Source organism: Bufo gargarizans, chromosome 9 (genome assembly GCF_014858855.1).
Source record: "Bufo gargarizans isolate SCDJY-AF-19 chromosome 9, ASM1485885v1, whole genome shotgun sequence".
Classification (NCBI taxonomy): domain Eukaryota; kingdom Metazoa; phylum Chordata; class Amphibia; order Anura; family Bufonidae; genus Bufo; species Bufo gargarizans.
Window position 1 is genome coordinate 167158158 of NC_058088.1, and position 17546 is coordinate 167175703.

General features: G+C 44.0%; 1 protein-coding gene across 5 annotated transcripts in view; it reads right to left on the reverse strand.

Annotated features, from left to right (window-relative positions):
• RABEPK (Rab9 effector protein with kelch motifs) overlaps positions 1 to 17546 on the reverse strand; it is a 72523-nt gene that overhangs the window by 4533 nt on the left and 50444 nt on the right. For all 5 annotated transcript variants that reach the window (XM_044305200.1, XM_044305199.1, XM_044305197.1 and 2 more), the window contains 2 exons: positions 15705 to 15854; positions 12503 to 12652 (listed from right to left, as the gene is read on the reverse strand). In XM_044305200.1, coding sequence (XP_044161135.1) covers positions 12503 to 12652; positions 15705 to 15854 — 300 coding nt within the window. The remainder of the gene's footprint in view (positions 1 to 12502; positions 12653 to 15704; positions 15855 to 17546) is intronic.

Genomic DNA, 17546 nt, shown 5'->3' on the forward strand with positions numbered 1-17546 from the left:
ACAAGAAACAGAGCAGAGCATTCATAAAAACATGCTTTAGTGAGGAAGATTCAATTGGTTCAAATGGTTCTTTTAACATAGCCGAGAGTACTACAGACAAATCCCAGGACCGAACAGGCGGAGAAACAGGAGGTCTTAAGGCTTTAAAGAAAGTGCGTACTATTTGTTTGAAAATGTTCCTTTCAACTGGGCATTCATAGTCGTAAACTGTACTTTTAAGGTGTTTGTTCTCAACCCCCTTCGTAAACCCATCTTTAAGAAATTGTAAAACAGACTTCAAATCTTCAGGGAGCGTAGAACTATGGCACCAATTGTTAAAAGTGTTCCAAACTTTATTATATAACTTAATCGTTGAAGATTTACGAGTGGCTACCATTGTATTGACTAGATCTAATGAAAACCCCAATGCTGTTAAGGACTGCCGCTCAGCCTCCAAGACGCCAGTTGTAGACTGCTGGGGTTGTGGTGGAAAAAAAACCTTTCTGGAGAAGCAAGTCTGGACTGGGAGGAATCTTCCAGACTCTCCCTTTGGAGAGGTTTAGTGCTAGGGAGAACAACGACCTCCGAGGCCAGAATGGAAGAATTGCTATCACTTCTGTCCGATCATCCAGTATCTTCTTAAGTACCTTCGGTATGATAGGGACTGGGAAAAACATATTAGGCCTGCTGCCCAGCTGATTGAAAGACTGTCCATCACTATCACTTGGCTGGACCGATGAATGGAGGAGAACTGACTGAGCTTTGTGTTCTGTACTGTTGCCATGGCATCCAACCAAGACTTTCCCCAACGAGACAGAATGTTGTTGAATACTATCGGATTTAGTCTCCATTCTCCAGGATGTAGTGGAGTATGGCTGAGAAGATCCGCAGATTGGTTCATAATCCCCTTTATATGGATCGGAGATGTCCTTTGTGAATCTCTGCCCAATCCATCAAGATGGCACATTCCTTGGAAAGACTGCGACTCCTTGTGCCTCTCTGTTTGTTGATATAGAAGACGGTTGGTAAATTGTCGGACTGGACTATTACTTTTCTCCCGGAAAGATGTGTTAGAAAATGAAGAAGGGCTAGTCTCACTGCTCTCAATTCTCTCCAATTGGAGGATCTCATTGATTCTTCTTTCGTCCACTTTTTCTGGACCTATAGATAGTCTACATGGGCACCCCAGACCCAAGAGGAGGCATCCGATGTGAGAATTTTCTGGCAGTGGGGATTCAGATCCTTGCCCAGCCGTAGGTGATTCGAAGAGATCCACCATCTCAAATCTTGGTGTGTTGAAGGAGATATCACTATCTTCTTGTCTAATGAGCCATAATTTCTGTTCCAGCTGGATAGAATCTTGTTTTGTAACTTTCTTATGTGGGCTTTGGCCCAAGGGACGGCCTCTATAGATGAGGTCAGGAGACCTAATATTTTCATTGCCTGTCGGATAGAGATCTTGGTTCTGGACAGGAGATGTTTTATTCCTCTGAACTAATGTATCACGATCGGCGTGACTATCACATACGTGACACAGAGGGAGGGAAAGAGGAAGGCCCTGCCCAAGTGAGAGGGAAGGTGGTGACCCCTGACTCACCTTGCGGCTGGCACCTGGCTGCCCTGACGTCCCTAGACGGGTTCCTCACCCGTACGCCGATCACGTGCCTAAAACCCTGGCTTTCCCTAAGATGAGCCCTAGATAGTGAACAGGGCGGTGGAAACACTAGTCCGCACCACTAGCTCTAAAGGAAAACACCAAGGGAAGGACAGACAATACAGACTAAACATATAATCCCAGGTGGGCGACAACAGGAGACAACAAAAAGCCCAACAGGGATCCGGAGGGTAGCACTCTGGAACAACAACCAGGATTCACAGCTCCAGTGGGTCAGTATAGATGTCCAGGCAGGAAGCTCTATAACTGGCAACTAGAGAAGTGTGAGAGGAGAATATAAGGAGGTTGGGAGTGGCAGACAAGAAACAGCTGAGGAGGAGAAGCTACGGATCCCTGAGTGAGACAAAAAGGATTGCAAGGCAAACAGAAAACAATCACTAAGAAACAACGTGATCTTTAGACATAGAGCGCGCAGCCACCCGCTGCGACTTCCTGACCCCGGGTATAACGGAGTCAGACGTGGCTCTTGACACCCTCGTGACATAATGATGCTCTTTGTAGTGAGAATTCAGTATGCAGCCCAAAAACCTTATTTGTTGAGATGGAAAAACCTTATTATTTGTTGAGAGCCATGGAGTTTGCTGAAAATCTTGCAATATCGAGCGGAGGATCATATAAAAACTTTGAAGCAGCCTTCATTACTGGAAGATTTTTTAACATATCTTCTCTAGCCACTCCCTCTTCCGGGTCCTGGGAAAGCTGAGATAACCAAATTCTTAAGGCCCTGGCTACAGGAACAGAAGATAACCCAGCCACACAGGCCGCCGAAGTTGATACATAATCACTTTTTAATAAGGACTCAATTCTTCTATCCATAGGGTCTTTGATAAGTGATGCCTCGTCTGACGGAAATATAGCTTTTTTAGACAGACAGGCAACCGCCAGATCAACCTTAGGTACTGAGGCCCATTCTTCAGAAAACTTTTCATCTAGGTTATATATGGATTTTAGCCTAGAATCTGAGATGGTTTTTTTCTCAGGCTTATCCCAGCCTTGTTTAATCTACTGAGTAAGGACTGGATGACCTGGCAAAGCACTTCCTTTAGTTTTGGGAAAATAGAAAAGCTTATCTGACTTTGATTTTCCCGAGGTATCCCTATCCGATAATAATGTCAGTTTTACAGCTTTAATTAGATCTGGTATCTTTTCTTTCCATAAAATAGAATAATCATCAGAATCCCCAGCAGATAAATCCGACAAGAGCATTCCGTTCAGGAATTTATGGGGGTCACCGGGGAGCAGGGGTTTTGTTAGGGTTGCCACCTTTCCCAACAAAAAATACATTTATTAATCTTACCGGTAAGGGTGCTTTCTCACTAGCGTTTTTGTTTTCCGGTATTGAGTTCCGTCACAGGAGTTTTATCCTAATACATTCTGAATGGAGAGCATTCCGTTCAGGATGCATCAGTTCAGTCCCTCTTACGTTTTTTGGACGGAGAAAATACCACAGCATGCTGCAGTTTTCTCTCCGGCCAAAAATACTGAACACTTGCCGGAATGCCGAATCCGGCATTAAGTGTTCTGGCAAAACAGACCCAGCTTTCCAGTCTGCGCGTGTGCAGACCTTTAAAAATTCAAAAATAATTAATACCGGATCCGTTTTTCCAGATGACACCGGAGAGACGGATCCGGTTATTTCAATCCATTTGTCAGACGGATCCGCATCCGGATCTGTCTGACAAATGCCATCAGTTTGCGTCCGGATTGCCGGATCCAGCGACGGAACTGCCTGTTGGAATCCTCTGCCGCCAGTGTGAAAGTACCCTAATCTGTTTTTCATGAGCCCATGACAACACCTGTGAGAGATCCTCCCCCTTCCGGACATGAAACAGGAACTTCCCAGATCTTTAAATAGGGTTTACCACACTCCATCCTCAGTTTGGGACAAGATTCCTAGGACCTTTATTTTCTGAACACAAAAAAACAACTGACATACTATACATAAAGAAAGCATCTTAAATATATGGCTGACGGCATATTTCTTCTTTAAGACTACTTAAAATGCTATATACATCTATATAAGATGTCAGGTTTAATAAGTGGGATTTCTTGCCTTATAAATGGGGTTGGGACCATCAGTTGCATGTGGAGAAGTCAGGTGGATACACAGCTGATAGTCCGACTGAATAGACTGTTAGAATTTGTATTAGGGCAAGAAAAAAGCAGCTAAGTAAAGAAAAAAAACGAGTGGCCATCATTACTTTAAGAAATGAAGGTCAGTCAGTCTGAAAAATTGGGAAAACTTTGAAAGTGTCCACAAGTGCAGTCACAAAAACCATCAAGCGCTACAAAGAAACTGGCTCACATGCGGACCGCCCCAGGAAAGGAAGACCAAGAGTCCCCTCTGCTGCGGAGGATAAGTTCATCCGAGTCACCAGCCTCAGAAATCGCAGGTTAACAACAGCTCAGATTAGAGACCAGGTCAATGCCACACAGAGTTCTAGCAGCAGACACATCTCTAGAACAACTGTTAAGAGGAGACTGTGTGAATCAAGCCTTCATGGTAGAATATCTGCTAGGAAACCACTGCTGACAGGCAACAAGCAGAAGAGACTTGTTTGGGCTAAAGAACACAAGGAATGGACATTAGACCAGTGGAAATCTGTGCTTTGGTCTGACGAGTCCAAATTTGAGATCTTTGGTTCCAACCACCGTGTCTTTGTGCGACGCAGAAAAGGTGAACGGATAGACTCTACATGCCTGGTTCCCACCGTGAAGCATGGAGGAGGAGGTGTGATGGTGTGGGGGTGCTTTGTTGGTGACACTGTTGGGGATTTATTCAAAAATGAAGGGATACTGAACCAGCATGGCTACCACAGCATCTTGCAGCGGCATGCTATTCCATCCGGTTTGCGTTTAGTTGGACCATCATTTATTTTTCAACAGGACAATGACCCCAAACACACCTCCAGGCTGAAGGAGAGTGATGGGGTGCTGCGCCAGATGACCTGGCCTCCACAGTCACCGGACCTGAACCCAATCGAGATGGTTTGGGGTGAGCTGGACTGCAGAGTGAAGGCAAAAGGGCCAACAAGTGCTAAACATCTCTGGGAACTCCTTCAAGACTGTTGGAAGACCATTTCAGGTGACTACCTCTTGAAGCTCATCAAGAGAATGCCAAGAGTGTGCAAAGCAGTAATCAAAGCAAAAGGTGGCTACTTTGAAGAACCTAGAATATGCCATATTTTCAGTTGTTTCACACTTTTTTGTTATGTATATAATTCCACATGTGTTAATTCATAGTTTTGATGCCTTCAGTGTGAATCTACAATTTTCATAGTCATGAAAATAAAGAAAACTCTTTGAATGAGAAGGTGTGTCCAAACTTTTGGTCTGTACTGTATATATATATATATATATATATATATATATATATATATATAGGGATAAAGTAGGTGCTGTCATGGGCTCATGGAAAACTGATTACTGGTAAGAGTAATAAATGTATTTCCATTACGCCCCATAACAGCACCTGTGGGAGAATAGACTAGATAACTTTAGGGTGGGATTACTGCCTGCAAGACTTTTCTCCCAAAGGCCAAGTCCTGAGCAGAAAATAAATCTAACCTATAATGTCTATAAAACGTGCTTGGAGAGCTCCAGGTAGCCGCTCTACAAATTTGGTCAATTGTGGCCCTGCCTTTTTCTGCCCAGGAAGCTGCTACAGCCCTCGTAGAGTGGGCCGAGAACCCTGAGGGCACCTGAAGATTTGCAGAAGAGTAGGCTAGACTTATAGTTCTCATTATCCATCTAGCAATCGTACAGCTAGTGACTTTTAGACTTTTGTTGGGGCCCTGGAATTGAACAAATAATGCAGGGGCTTTTCTCCACTCTTTTGTAGTGTCTAGGTATTTACACACGCATCGCCTAACGTCTAGTGTATGGAATTTTTCCTCCCCATCATTTTTGGGATTCTGGCAGAATGAGGGAAAATGTATTTCTTGTGACCGGTGGAAATTGTAAACAACCTTAGGGAGGCCTCAACACAATTCTGTTTTCCAAAATTAAGGTATAAGGAGGAGAGGCAGATAAGGCGGAAATCTCCCCCACTCGCCTGGCTGATGTAATAGCTACAAGAAAGGCCGTCTTGTATGACAGCATCTTCAGAGAGATTGAGTCCAATTATTTGAAAGGACTTTGCGTGAGCATGGAAAGGACAATATTTAAATCCCAGGGAGATGATCTGGATTTAAGGAAAGTATTTAATCTAATTGACTCCTTTATGAATCTTTTGCTCCAAGGATGAGATCCCAAAGTACAGTCAAACAATATACTAATAGCAGAGACCTGAACTTTAAGTGTACTAGGCCTTAATTTCTTATTTAGACCTTCCTGCAAGAAATCTAAAATCAGAGGGATCTCAGGAGGGGCTGACAGATCCAGACCCGTGCCGTAGTGTCTCTACTACCTGATCTGACAATCCCCTGGCTCTAAGGAATTTCCTTTCGATATCCTTACAGTGGTCATTCTGGACCTGCTGAATTCCCTTATCCTTTGTTGTATTGACAGAAGCTTCGCAATCAGGAGGTATGACTTTTGGGATAAGGAATCTAGTTGAATTCCCACGAAGGTGCATTGGAAACTCAGCATCAGACATGATTTTTTCCAATATATAATCCAGCCCAAGCTCATTAATGTTTTCAATACTTCCTGCACTTGAGCTGAAAGGGATTCTGGAGATTGTCCCACTACTAGCAGGTCGTCTAGATAAGGAATAATGTCTGACCTCCTTATTTGTGCCATCACTTTCCCCATCAATTTTATAAACATTCTGTGATATCCCAAAGGGAAGGGCCCTGAACTGAAGATGGACGACTGATTCCTTCACCTGTACTGCCACCCTGAGATATTTCTGAGACGAGGGGTGAATAGGCACATGGTAATAAGCGTCCTTGATATCTATTGATACCATTGGGAAACAGATGTAGAATTGTTGATGATATCGATTCCATGCAGAATTTTTGGTATGTTAGATATAAATTCAGTTCATTTAGATTTATTATAGTCCGATAGGACCCATTCGATTTGGGGACTAAAAAGAGTGTCGAAATAAATCCCTCTCCTATTTCTTCTGTTGGAATGGGACTAGAACTGATTTGACTATGAGGCTTCTTATTTCGCCTAATAATGCCATTTGTTTTGGAGAGTGCTGATTTAATGCCGTAATTGTTAGTATTTTTGGTGGGAGTTTTTTTAATTCCAGCCGGTAGCCTTCTTTTAGAATATCCTTTACCCATGTACTTGATGTTATACTTTGCCAGGCTTAAAAATAAGAAGACAGACGACCCCCCACCTGAGCCCTGGCGTCATTCTTGAAGAGCGTTGGAGGACTGGGGCTTGGACTTGAATAAAAGGTCTTTTGATTTATCCCTCCTCCAATCACTGCCTTTCTTTTGAAATCTACTGTATCTTCGTTCTTTTTGTCTCTGAAACTAAATGGTCTTCTCTGTTTTGGAAAACTAGTTACTGGAAATGCCTTTTTTCTATCGGATGCTTTATCTAATATCTCATCTAGTACTGGGCCAAATAAAAAAAATTCCTTGGCAAGGAATGGCTTTGACTTGGAAGCAACATCTCCTTTCCAACCCTTGAGCCAAATAGATCTTCTGGCCGAATTTGATAATGCGGCTACTCTGGCAGATAACTTTAGAGCATCAGCCGACGCATCCAAAATAAAATCTACCGCTTTTGTCATTGTCTGGATTGCTTCTAGTAGTTGTTCCCTCGGGTTTCTGTTAGCAATATGTGACTTTTAACTCCCCTAACCAGATTTTGAGTGACCTAGCAATTGAAGTTGCAGCAATATTTGGTTTAAAGGAAGATGTAGATGCTTTCCAATTTTTTCTAAGATAGGTGTCCTCCCTTTTATCCATTGGAGCCAAGATCTTCAAATGGGAACGCTGATCTCTTATTAACTTTCGCCACTGGAGCATCTACTCTCGGAACCTCCCGCCACTCTGCGACATCCTCATCATTAAAGGGGTACTTCCTTTTAATTGATCTGGGAACAAAAAACTTTTTATCCGGTTTGTTCCATTCCCTCTTTATCAACTCCTTAATACAATCTTGGACAGGGAATACTCTGGCCTTTCTTGGTTTCAGGCTGTCAAACATTAATTCCTGTCTGGACTTTGACTCTTTTTCATCCTCTATCTCCATGGTGGTCCTCACTGCTTTTAAAAGAAGGTCCGAGTCTTCCACTTTAAATAGGGGCCTTTTCCGTAAGGTCCTCAGAAGAAGGATCTGAGCTTTCTAGAACTTCCTTTTTCTCTGAGTCTGACTCTGAGAAGTATAATTCTCTTTCTTGAGCCTTCCTCTGCCTGGAAGAACACGGAAGCGATTTTTTAAATTGTTCCACAGAGTAATGACTTCCATCCTGACTAGATTCTGTATATTCTGGAACAAAGATGGGGATTCTTCCACTACCAATTTGTCCAGGCAGGGTTGACAGCAGGCTTTTGGATAAGACGGGCTCAACTTCTTTTTACAAATCCCCCATTCTCTCCCTTTTGACTTGTGTGTAGCCTTCCTGGGGGCCTCTTTAACCTGTATCAACACATAGCCTATACAAATTACTGGAGAATATTATAAAGACATAATCTCCCCAAAGGGAAACTGTGAGGTACAACCCCTCTTACCTCTCCCAGGAGTATCATGCCGGTTTCTGTGTGCTGCTCTTGTTTCTCCATGCGCTGCTTAGCATCCCCTTCCTCCTGCATGATGCTAAAAACACTGGAGGGGGACTGGAAGGAAAGTCTTGCCGTCTACTGAACTTGCCCAGGCTATATCCACTTTTCCTTCCAACTTGGCTGGCCGGCATCCTCTTTTCATGGGCCGCGCACTGCCCGCCATGTTTTTAGCCCCTCCCCTGTGATGTGTGGAACGCACACGTCACTTCCGGCGCGCCTGTGGAAGTGCGCCGGAAACAGGACCTGCGGGAGCACGCCAAACCGAAGAGCCAGGGAGAGGATGCCTTCTTCCTCCCTCTGAAACTTCGCCCGGCCGCAGGTATGAAGGTAACGAGGTGGAGACTTACGCCATCAGGAACTTCTAATAGGTATGGCATATAAACCCTAGAAGCCCTACAGCCTCCTGAACGAACCGGTAAAGATCCATCCCCCTGTCCTAATGACAAGAAAAAGGAAGAAACTGAGGATGAAGTGTGGTGAACCCTATTTAAAGATCTGTGAAGTTCCTGTTTCCTGTTAGGAAGGGGGAGGATCTCTCACAGCTGCTGTCATGGGGCGTAATGGAAATAATAGTTACACAAATCAAAAAGGTTGGTGTTTCTATTTAAGTAATATTTAGCTTCTGTTTTATAAAGGATTCTGCTGGGATTCGAAACTCACAGCCATCTACATTAAAGTCAAGAACCTTAACCACTGAGCTATAGAGCTTCATGTTAACCTGCTGTAACTATTATGGCTAAAAACCTCAGTAGTAGTTTCCCACATGGAGTAACTTCAGTTTTTTTTGCGGACCCGTTGAAATGAATGGAAATGGAATGAAATGAATCTGACAGTATATTCTAACACAGAGGCGTTCCCATAGTGATGGGGACGCTTCAAGTTAGAATATACTAAGAACTGTGTACATAACTGCCCCCTGCTGCCTGGCACCACCCGATCTCTTACAGGGGGCTGTGATCTTACAGGGGGCTATGTGTGCGGCACCTGAGGGGTTAATTGTGCGTATCATAGCCCCCTGTAAGAGATCAGGTGCTGCCAGGCAGCAGGGGGCAGACCCCCCTCCCTCCCCAGTATTAAATTCATTGGTGGCCAGTGCCGCCCCCCCTCCCTCCCCAGTATTAAACATCATTGGTGGCAGCGGAGAGTTCCGATCAGAGTCCCAGTTTAATCGCTTGGGCTCCGATCGGTTACCATGGCAGCCAGAACGCTACTGCAGTCCTGGCTGCCATGGTTACTTAGCAATTTTAGAAGCATTATACTTACCTGCGCTGTCTGTGACCGGCCGGGCGCTCCTCCTACTGGTAAGTGAAAGGTCTGTGCGGCGCATTGCTTATAGAACAGACTTGTCACTTACCAGTAGGAGGAGCGACCGGCCGGTCACAGACAGCGCAGCAGGTAAGTATAATGCTTCTAAAATTCGGAACTCTCCGCTGCCACCAATGATTTGGGGGGGGGGGGGGGGTGATTTTAATTAGGGGGGCGCCGCACTGGCCACAAATGAATTTAATACAGGGGAGGGAGGGGGGGCCGCAATGGCCACCAATGAATTTAATACAGGGGAGGGAGGGAGGGGGGCCGCACTAGCCACCAATGAATTTAATACAGGGGAGGGAGGGGGGCCGCACTGGCCACCAATGAATTTAATACTGAGGGGGGCCGCACTGGCCACCAATGAATTTAATACTGGGGAGGGAGGGGGGGCCGCGCTGGCCACTAATGAATTTAAAACTGGGGAGGGAGGGGGGATCTGGCCCCTGCTGCCCGGCAGCACCCGATCAGGCACCTGAGGGGTTAATTGTGCGGATCACAGCCCCCTGTAAGAGATTGGGTGCTGCCAGGCAGCAGGGGGCAGTTATGTACACAGTTCTTAGTATATTCTAACTTGAAGCGTCTCCATCACCATGGAAACGCCTCTGTGTTAGAATATACTGTCGGATCTGAGTTTTCACGATCCGATGGTATATTCTAACATAGAGGCGTTCCCATGGTGATGGGGACGCTTCAAGTTAAAATATACTATCGGATTGGAGAAAACTCAGATCCGATGGTATATTAATAGGGACTCCTGACTTTACATTGAAAATCAATAGGGGACGGATCCGTTTGCAATTGCACCATATTGTGTCAACGTCAAACGGATCCGTCCCCATTGACTTGCATTGCAAGTCTGGACGGATCCGTTTGGCTCTGCACGGCCAGGCGGACATGAAAACGCTGCAGGCTGCGTTCGGGTGTCCGCCTTCTGAGCGGAACGGAGGCCAAACGGAGCCAAACTGATGCATTCTGAGCGGATCCCAATCCACTCAGAATGCATTGGGGCTGTACGGATCCGTTCGGGGCCGCTTGCGAGAGCCTTCAAATGGAACTCACAAGCGGAACCCCGGACGCAAGTGTGAAAGTAGCCTTAATAGGGTTAAATCTGGTGACAGAAACCCTTTAAGGAGAAGGTCCATCATGGAGCATTGTATTACAGAATTTAAACATGAGAAATTCCCTTAGGATGTATAAAAAATCATCATGGCAAAATGCATTGGTTTTGACAGAATTTAGCAAAAGTAGAATAAAGAGAAACATGACTGCAATGTGTGCGATATCAGTTTCCCTGCTTCTGGCCTCTCAGCAACATCAGAGGGATACAGAGGTCATTTGAATAGAAAACAGAGGAGCTGTTGCAGGCAGGGAACAATTTGGGTCTGTTTTTTTTATAATTTGGGGGGGCCATATTGGCCCGTGTGCCATTTGCGACAAATTTGCAACATTTTATTCTTCACCACTTTTACAAAAAGTGGACAAGATGGACACATTTACCACAAACATGACATACTCTACACTAGCTCCCATTCTGCTATAGATTGAATTTTTTGAAGCATGGCCCGTTCAAAGATGCGCCAGATTTATTAACTTAATAATTTTGGCGCATCGTACACCAGTGGGGTTTATCGCCAAGACTGGCCTAAGAAGCACCACTCTTAATACCAGAGGTATCATTGACACCTGTACATACAATTTTTTGATTTCCAAAGAGTCTCATGCAGAGCTGCCAAGGAGGGTGAGGGTCAGGGTCTCACTGCACACTACGCTCTGGTACTTGCACATACTACACATTGGTTTATGTCAGGCTGCTCAGCCATGATGGCAGACCGTAGGCAGGATCACATCTATTATAGAACAGTGCATTGTGTAGTGAGGCCCTGTCCCTCTAAGTAGTTCTGCAAATGGTGGCAACCAGTCCTGCTCACATTCTAGGATAGGCTGCTGGTAGCCATTTTAAATCATTCCCGGAGTACCCCTTTAGAAAAATTATATAAAAGTGGTATCAGTAGGATCATACTGACCCAAAGAATAAAGAGAACAGGTTAGTTTTACTGCACAGGGAACAATGTAAAAACAAAAAAAATTATAAAAAATAAAAAAGTGTACATTTATTTTTTTCAATTCCACCTCATTTGGAATTGTTTTTCCCCAGTTTCTCACTACATCACATACAATATTAAATGGTTCCATTAGAAAGTACAACTTGTCCCTGAAAATACAAACAATCATATGGCTATATGAACAGAAAAATAAAACGTTATGGCCCTGGGAAGGCAGGGAGTTAAAAACAAAAAAACAAAATAATTAAAATTGTAGGGTGTTGAAGGGGTTAAAATTTACACTCCAGCCAAAATATTGATGCAGTGTGTTATGCTAGGTAGTAGAGATGAGCGAATTTTATATTTTGAAATTCGTTCACACTTCGTTTGGTGGTAAAAGCAGAATTGCGTTATGGATTCCGTTACCACGGACCATAACGCAATTCTTGGATGGAATGCCTTTAGAGGCATTCCGTTATTCATTCCGTCATAATAGAAGTCTATGGGCTGCATAACGGATCCGGCCCGTTTCCATCATGCAGGGAAGTCCTCTCCTGCATAACGGAAACGGGACGGATCAGTTTTGCAGCCCATAGACTTCTATTATGACGGAATGAATAACGGAATGCCTCTAAAGGCATTCCGTCATAGAATTGAGTTATGGTCCGTGGTAACGGAATCCATAACGCAATTCTGCTTTTACCAACAAACGAAGTGTAAAGAATTTCATAAGCGGAAATTCGCTCATCTCTACTAGGTAGCTCCAATTTCAAGCTTTAATTTAATTTGCAGTGAAAACGGCATACCTGTATCAAACCTGTACATTGTGCTTATGGGCCCAGTTTCGGTCATCCCACCGAAGATATAAATGAATTTTTTCCAGGAAATTGAAGAATGAGCAGCACAAGCAGGAGGCAGATCCCCCTTCATTTTTAGCCGCTTCCACTTCATAGTATCTAAAGAATACATTTTATATACACAATGTAGTTAATTTTATCACTAAATCCGTCAGAGTATTTTAAGGCTACTTTCACACTTGTGGCAGAAAGATCCGGCAAAACGTATGCCAACTGATGGCATTTGCAAGACTGATCAGGATCCTGATCAGTCAGAAAAATGCATTGAAATGCCGGATCCGTCTTTCCAGTGTCATCCGGCAAAACGGATCCGGCATTTATTTTTTTCCCCTTTTTTTACCGGAAGGACGGATCCGGCACTAATATATTCCTATGGAAAAAATATGCCGGCATTCAGGCAAGTCTTCAGTTTTTTGGCCGGAGATATAACCGTAGCATGCTGCGGTTTTATCTCTGTCCTGATCAGTCAAAAAGACTGAACTGAAGACATCCTGATGAATCCTGAACAGATTGCTCTCCATTCAGAAAGCATGGAGATAAAACTGATCAGTTTTTTTCCGGCATTGAGCCCTTTTGACGGAACTCAGTGCCGGAAAAGAAAAACGCAAGTGTGAAAGTACCCTAACATTCATCCCTAGCCCGAAAAAAGTATTCATACCCCTTGAACTTTTACTATTTTTTTTGCATTACCCCCACAAACTTAAAGGGATATCCAACCCCTGAAATGCTCCCCCCCCCCACCATATGCCCGGGCCCCTCACACACACAATATACTTACCTTGCTTCCCAGCACTCACGTTGCTCCTGGTCCCCGTGCGGCCACTGCTTCTCCCATGCGCGGATGAAAACATCCGGTGTCGGGGGGGCGGGGGTTGCTGCCAATGGCAGACGGCGACGGGGTAGAGCTTCCCTAACATCGCGGGTGACGCTAGGGAGGCTCGTCTGCCATTGTCTGCCCTTTCACCCTCGACACCGGATGTTTTCATCTGCACACGGGGAGAAGCAGCGGCGGCTCTGTGGGGACCAGGAGCAACGGGAGTGCTGGGAAGCAAGGTAAGTATATTGTGTGTGTGAGGGGCCTGGGCATAAGGGGAAGGGGCATTTCAGGAATCAGATAATCCCTTGAAAAATGTATTTTATTGGGATTTTATGTGATAGACAAATACAATGTAGCAAGTATTAACATGTTTAATAAATAATCTGAAAAGTGTGGTATGCATTTGTATTCAATCCCCTGTACCCGGACCCTAAAAAATATCCCAAACTTTAATCCCAAGGTCTGTGTGTTAGGGTATGTGTCGGAGATTGGAGGGTCTGTGGCGGTTAAGGTAGCGGTGGGGAGGTTGTTGTATGTGGCCAGGAAGTTGGTGGCTATGAGGTGGATCCAGGAGAGTCCGCCCACATTGGATGAGTTTGTGCGGAAGGTGAATGATATGTTGATGATGGAAAAAGGTGTGTTTGTGAAGAGAGGTTGTCCTCAGAAGTATGAGAGATTATGGAATGAATGGTTATCTCACACGCATGTTGTCATCTAGGCTATCTTGGGGGTTCACAATGTGTTTGTGGGGGGGAGGGGGGGGGATTCGAGCTAGGATAACTGCATCCATTGATAAACCTTGGTCTTATGTTTCTGTACATTATGTACCGTTGTATGATGATCCTTATAAGATAATATCATATGTTTTTGCTATTTAATGATTCTGCACTTTGGAATGGAAAAAGACACAATGTATTGTTAACATGAGGTGCCTTTAATTGATCAAAAAAAAAAGATTTGATAAAAAAAAAAATATAATATCCCAAACTTTAAACATTTCAAGGGTGAGTATGACACAACTGTAAACCTACCAAGACATGGCCATCCACCTAAAGTGATAGACCAGGCAATAATTAGAGAAGCAGCCAAGAGGCCCATGGTCACTCTGGAGAGATCCACAGCTCAAGTGGGAGAATCTGTCCAAAGGACAACTACTAGTATCGTGCTCCACAAATCTGGCCTTTATGCAAAAGTGACAAGAAGAAAGCCATTTTTGAAAGCAAGCCATAATGGGGGCACAGCAAACACGTGAAAGAAGGTGACCTGGTCAGATGAGACCAAAGTTGAACTTTTTGGCCTAGATGCAAAACGCTATGTGTGGTGAAAAACTAACACTGCACATCACCCTGACCATACCATCCCCACCGTGGAAGATGGTGGTGGCAGCATCATGCCGTGGGGATGCTTTACTTCAGCAGGGTCAGGGAGGCTGCTCAGAGTAGATGGGAAGATGTGTGGAGCTAAATACAGGGCAATCCTGGAGGAAAACCTGGTAGAGGCTGCAAAAGACTTGAGACTGGGGTGGAAGATACAGCCAGAGCTACAATGTAATGCTTAAGATCAAAGCATATTCATGTGTTAGAATGGCCCAGCCAAAGTCCAGCCCTAAATCCCATTGAGAATCTGTGGCAAGACTTGAGAATTGCTGTTCACAGATGCTCTCCAACATGAGCGCAAGCTATTTTGCAAAGAATGGGCAAAAATTTCAGCCTCTAGATGTGCAAAGCCGGTACAGACATACCCCAAAAGACTTACAGCTGTAATTGCAGTGAAAGGTGGTCCTACAAAGTATTGTTTCTGAATACATATGCACGCCACACGCCAACATTTTTGAAAACCATGTATCATTTTCTTTTCCTTTCACACATATTTGCTACTTTGTGTTGGTCTACCCTACCACATAAAATCCCAATAAAATTTAAAGTTTGTGGGTGTAATGTGAAAAAAAATGTGGAAAAGTTCAAGGGGTATGAATACTTTTTCAAGGCACTGTATAATATTTATTAGCTAATTTTACCTGTAACCGATACCAAGTAAACACAAACCTCCGTATAGAGATCATAAAATGTCTTTATTCAATATGACAAAAATACGGTACGTAGAACGATGGTCAGCAAAATTAGCAGCAAATAGAACCCCCCCAAAAGGGAGGACAAAGAGGAAGCCACAGAGTCAGAGGTCTATGTATTTTTGTCATATTGAATAAAGACATTTTATTATCTCTATACGGAGGTTTGTGTTTACTTGGTATCGGTTATGGTGATTTCGCAATTAATACCTCTGTTCATTAATTATTGGTATCCGAATTTTTGTTATTTGGTGCTTTAATTTTACCTGTGTCAATGCAGAACATGTCACTAAAAAAAGAGCTGCCTGCCATCCCACCATGAATGAATAGCTTGGTTCCTACAGCTGTAATAATATGTCCATGACGTGGCTTAGGCGGATTACCAGATATCACAGGCTGCGTCCATGTCAGGCTGCCTATGAAAAGAATAAAATTGCGCAGTGAGTATTTATTTTATGCATCTTAAAAGTGCCGTGCATGATTAAAAAAATAAAAATAAAAAAACACATGGCTCCATTCTTCAAGAAACGGTACAACAACGGTCTATAAATTGTGTCGGGTACTGCAGTTCAGCTCCATTAAAGTAAATGAGCTACAATATTACACAAACTGTGGACGTGCGTGGCACCATTTTTTTAAATCACACAACCACGTTTTTCTGATACCAAACAACTCCTGACAGTTAGATACTGAAGACCTATCCTCAGAATGGGTCATTAAGATCACAGGGGTCTGACTCCTGGCACCAGACCGGTTAGCTGTTTCAGGAGATCACATGTCAAGGACGTTCCCGTGACAGGTGGCAGGAGATCAGGGAGACTGGCAACACGTGGTTTGATCTGACATGTTTTCCGTTTGGATCAAATGACGTCTGTGTTGTTTCTGGTGCTTGCCACACCTTCTTTCCCCAGGTGTGGCTATTATGGTAATTTAACCTTCTCTATTTATAGTTGCTTCTTCCACAATGCTGTGCAGTTTATAGATTCTGTTTGGACCTTCAGATAAATTATGGTTGGATCTTAGCTAAGTTCCTGGTGCTTCCATTGCTCCTTTCAAGTTAAGTCTTTCCTTTCCCTTTTGTATTTTGTTTGGGTTCTGTGTGTTGCATTTTCCTATTGTTTGTATTAGGCCTGAAGGAGACTCCTGTTGGTCCTTCCTTATAGAGGAACAGGTAGTCTAGTGCCTGCCATTAGTAACAGGGTCCTATAGGGCTTGATAGGACTCTAGGTATTCCTGCGTATGAACTCACCTACCTTTGGGGTCTGTTCATAATGGTAGTGAGTCAGGTTTTTGTTTAGGATTTTCACTAGGAGGCGTCCATCTTCCTTCCCTAGTTCTCAGGCCTGATTCCCTGTTCCCACCTTCCCTCCTATGCTCGGTGTGGTGTTTCCCTCCCACACCGAAGCGCGACACCATGGTGCACCTGGGAGCGCTGAGACCTCCTCACAGCTTACCAAACACAGCGCCACCCATTACATAGCGGATGTTCTTTGTGTTGCACTTGGCCCTTCACTTGACATCCACGGCATCTTAGCAGTCTTTCCTTAGCTGGTTTCTCTCAGCACACAGCAAAAGACGGCGGTACCAACGACCCACCTCAGCCATTGACTGGCATAGAGGTTGGGCCCTACATATTGAGAGGGACTAGGAAGCATCATAATGAGAGCGGTGAGGTATTAGTAAGATGAGTATTCAGCTATTTTAATATGTTGCACCATGTGATGCCTTTAAAAAAAATATAAAAATTTAATGGACAGACAAACCCTTTGAATCCCCTTTTGTAAGACGGAAAACTAATATTATAATTTATGCTGGAATTAGCTCTGCAGAGGTAGATAAAATGGGATGAAATGCGGTCAGAGACAGTAACAGTCCATGTCCTTTTCAAACAGCGCTTTGCCTGTTCTTTATTTTGTTGCACCAAATAAAAGTGTAGCCTTTCAGGCCCAAAAGACAAGTCAATCAGTGTTTGGCTGAGCGCTAACTAAACATAAAAGATTCCCTGACTGTACAACTGGCTTACTATCGACCACTCATTAGCATTGTCTACATCACAACAAGAGGAAATTTCCACTTTAAGGCGAGCAACTTTAGTAACAGTCTCGCCA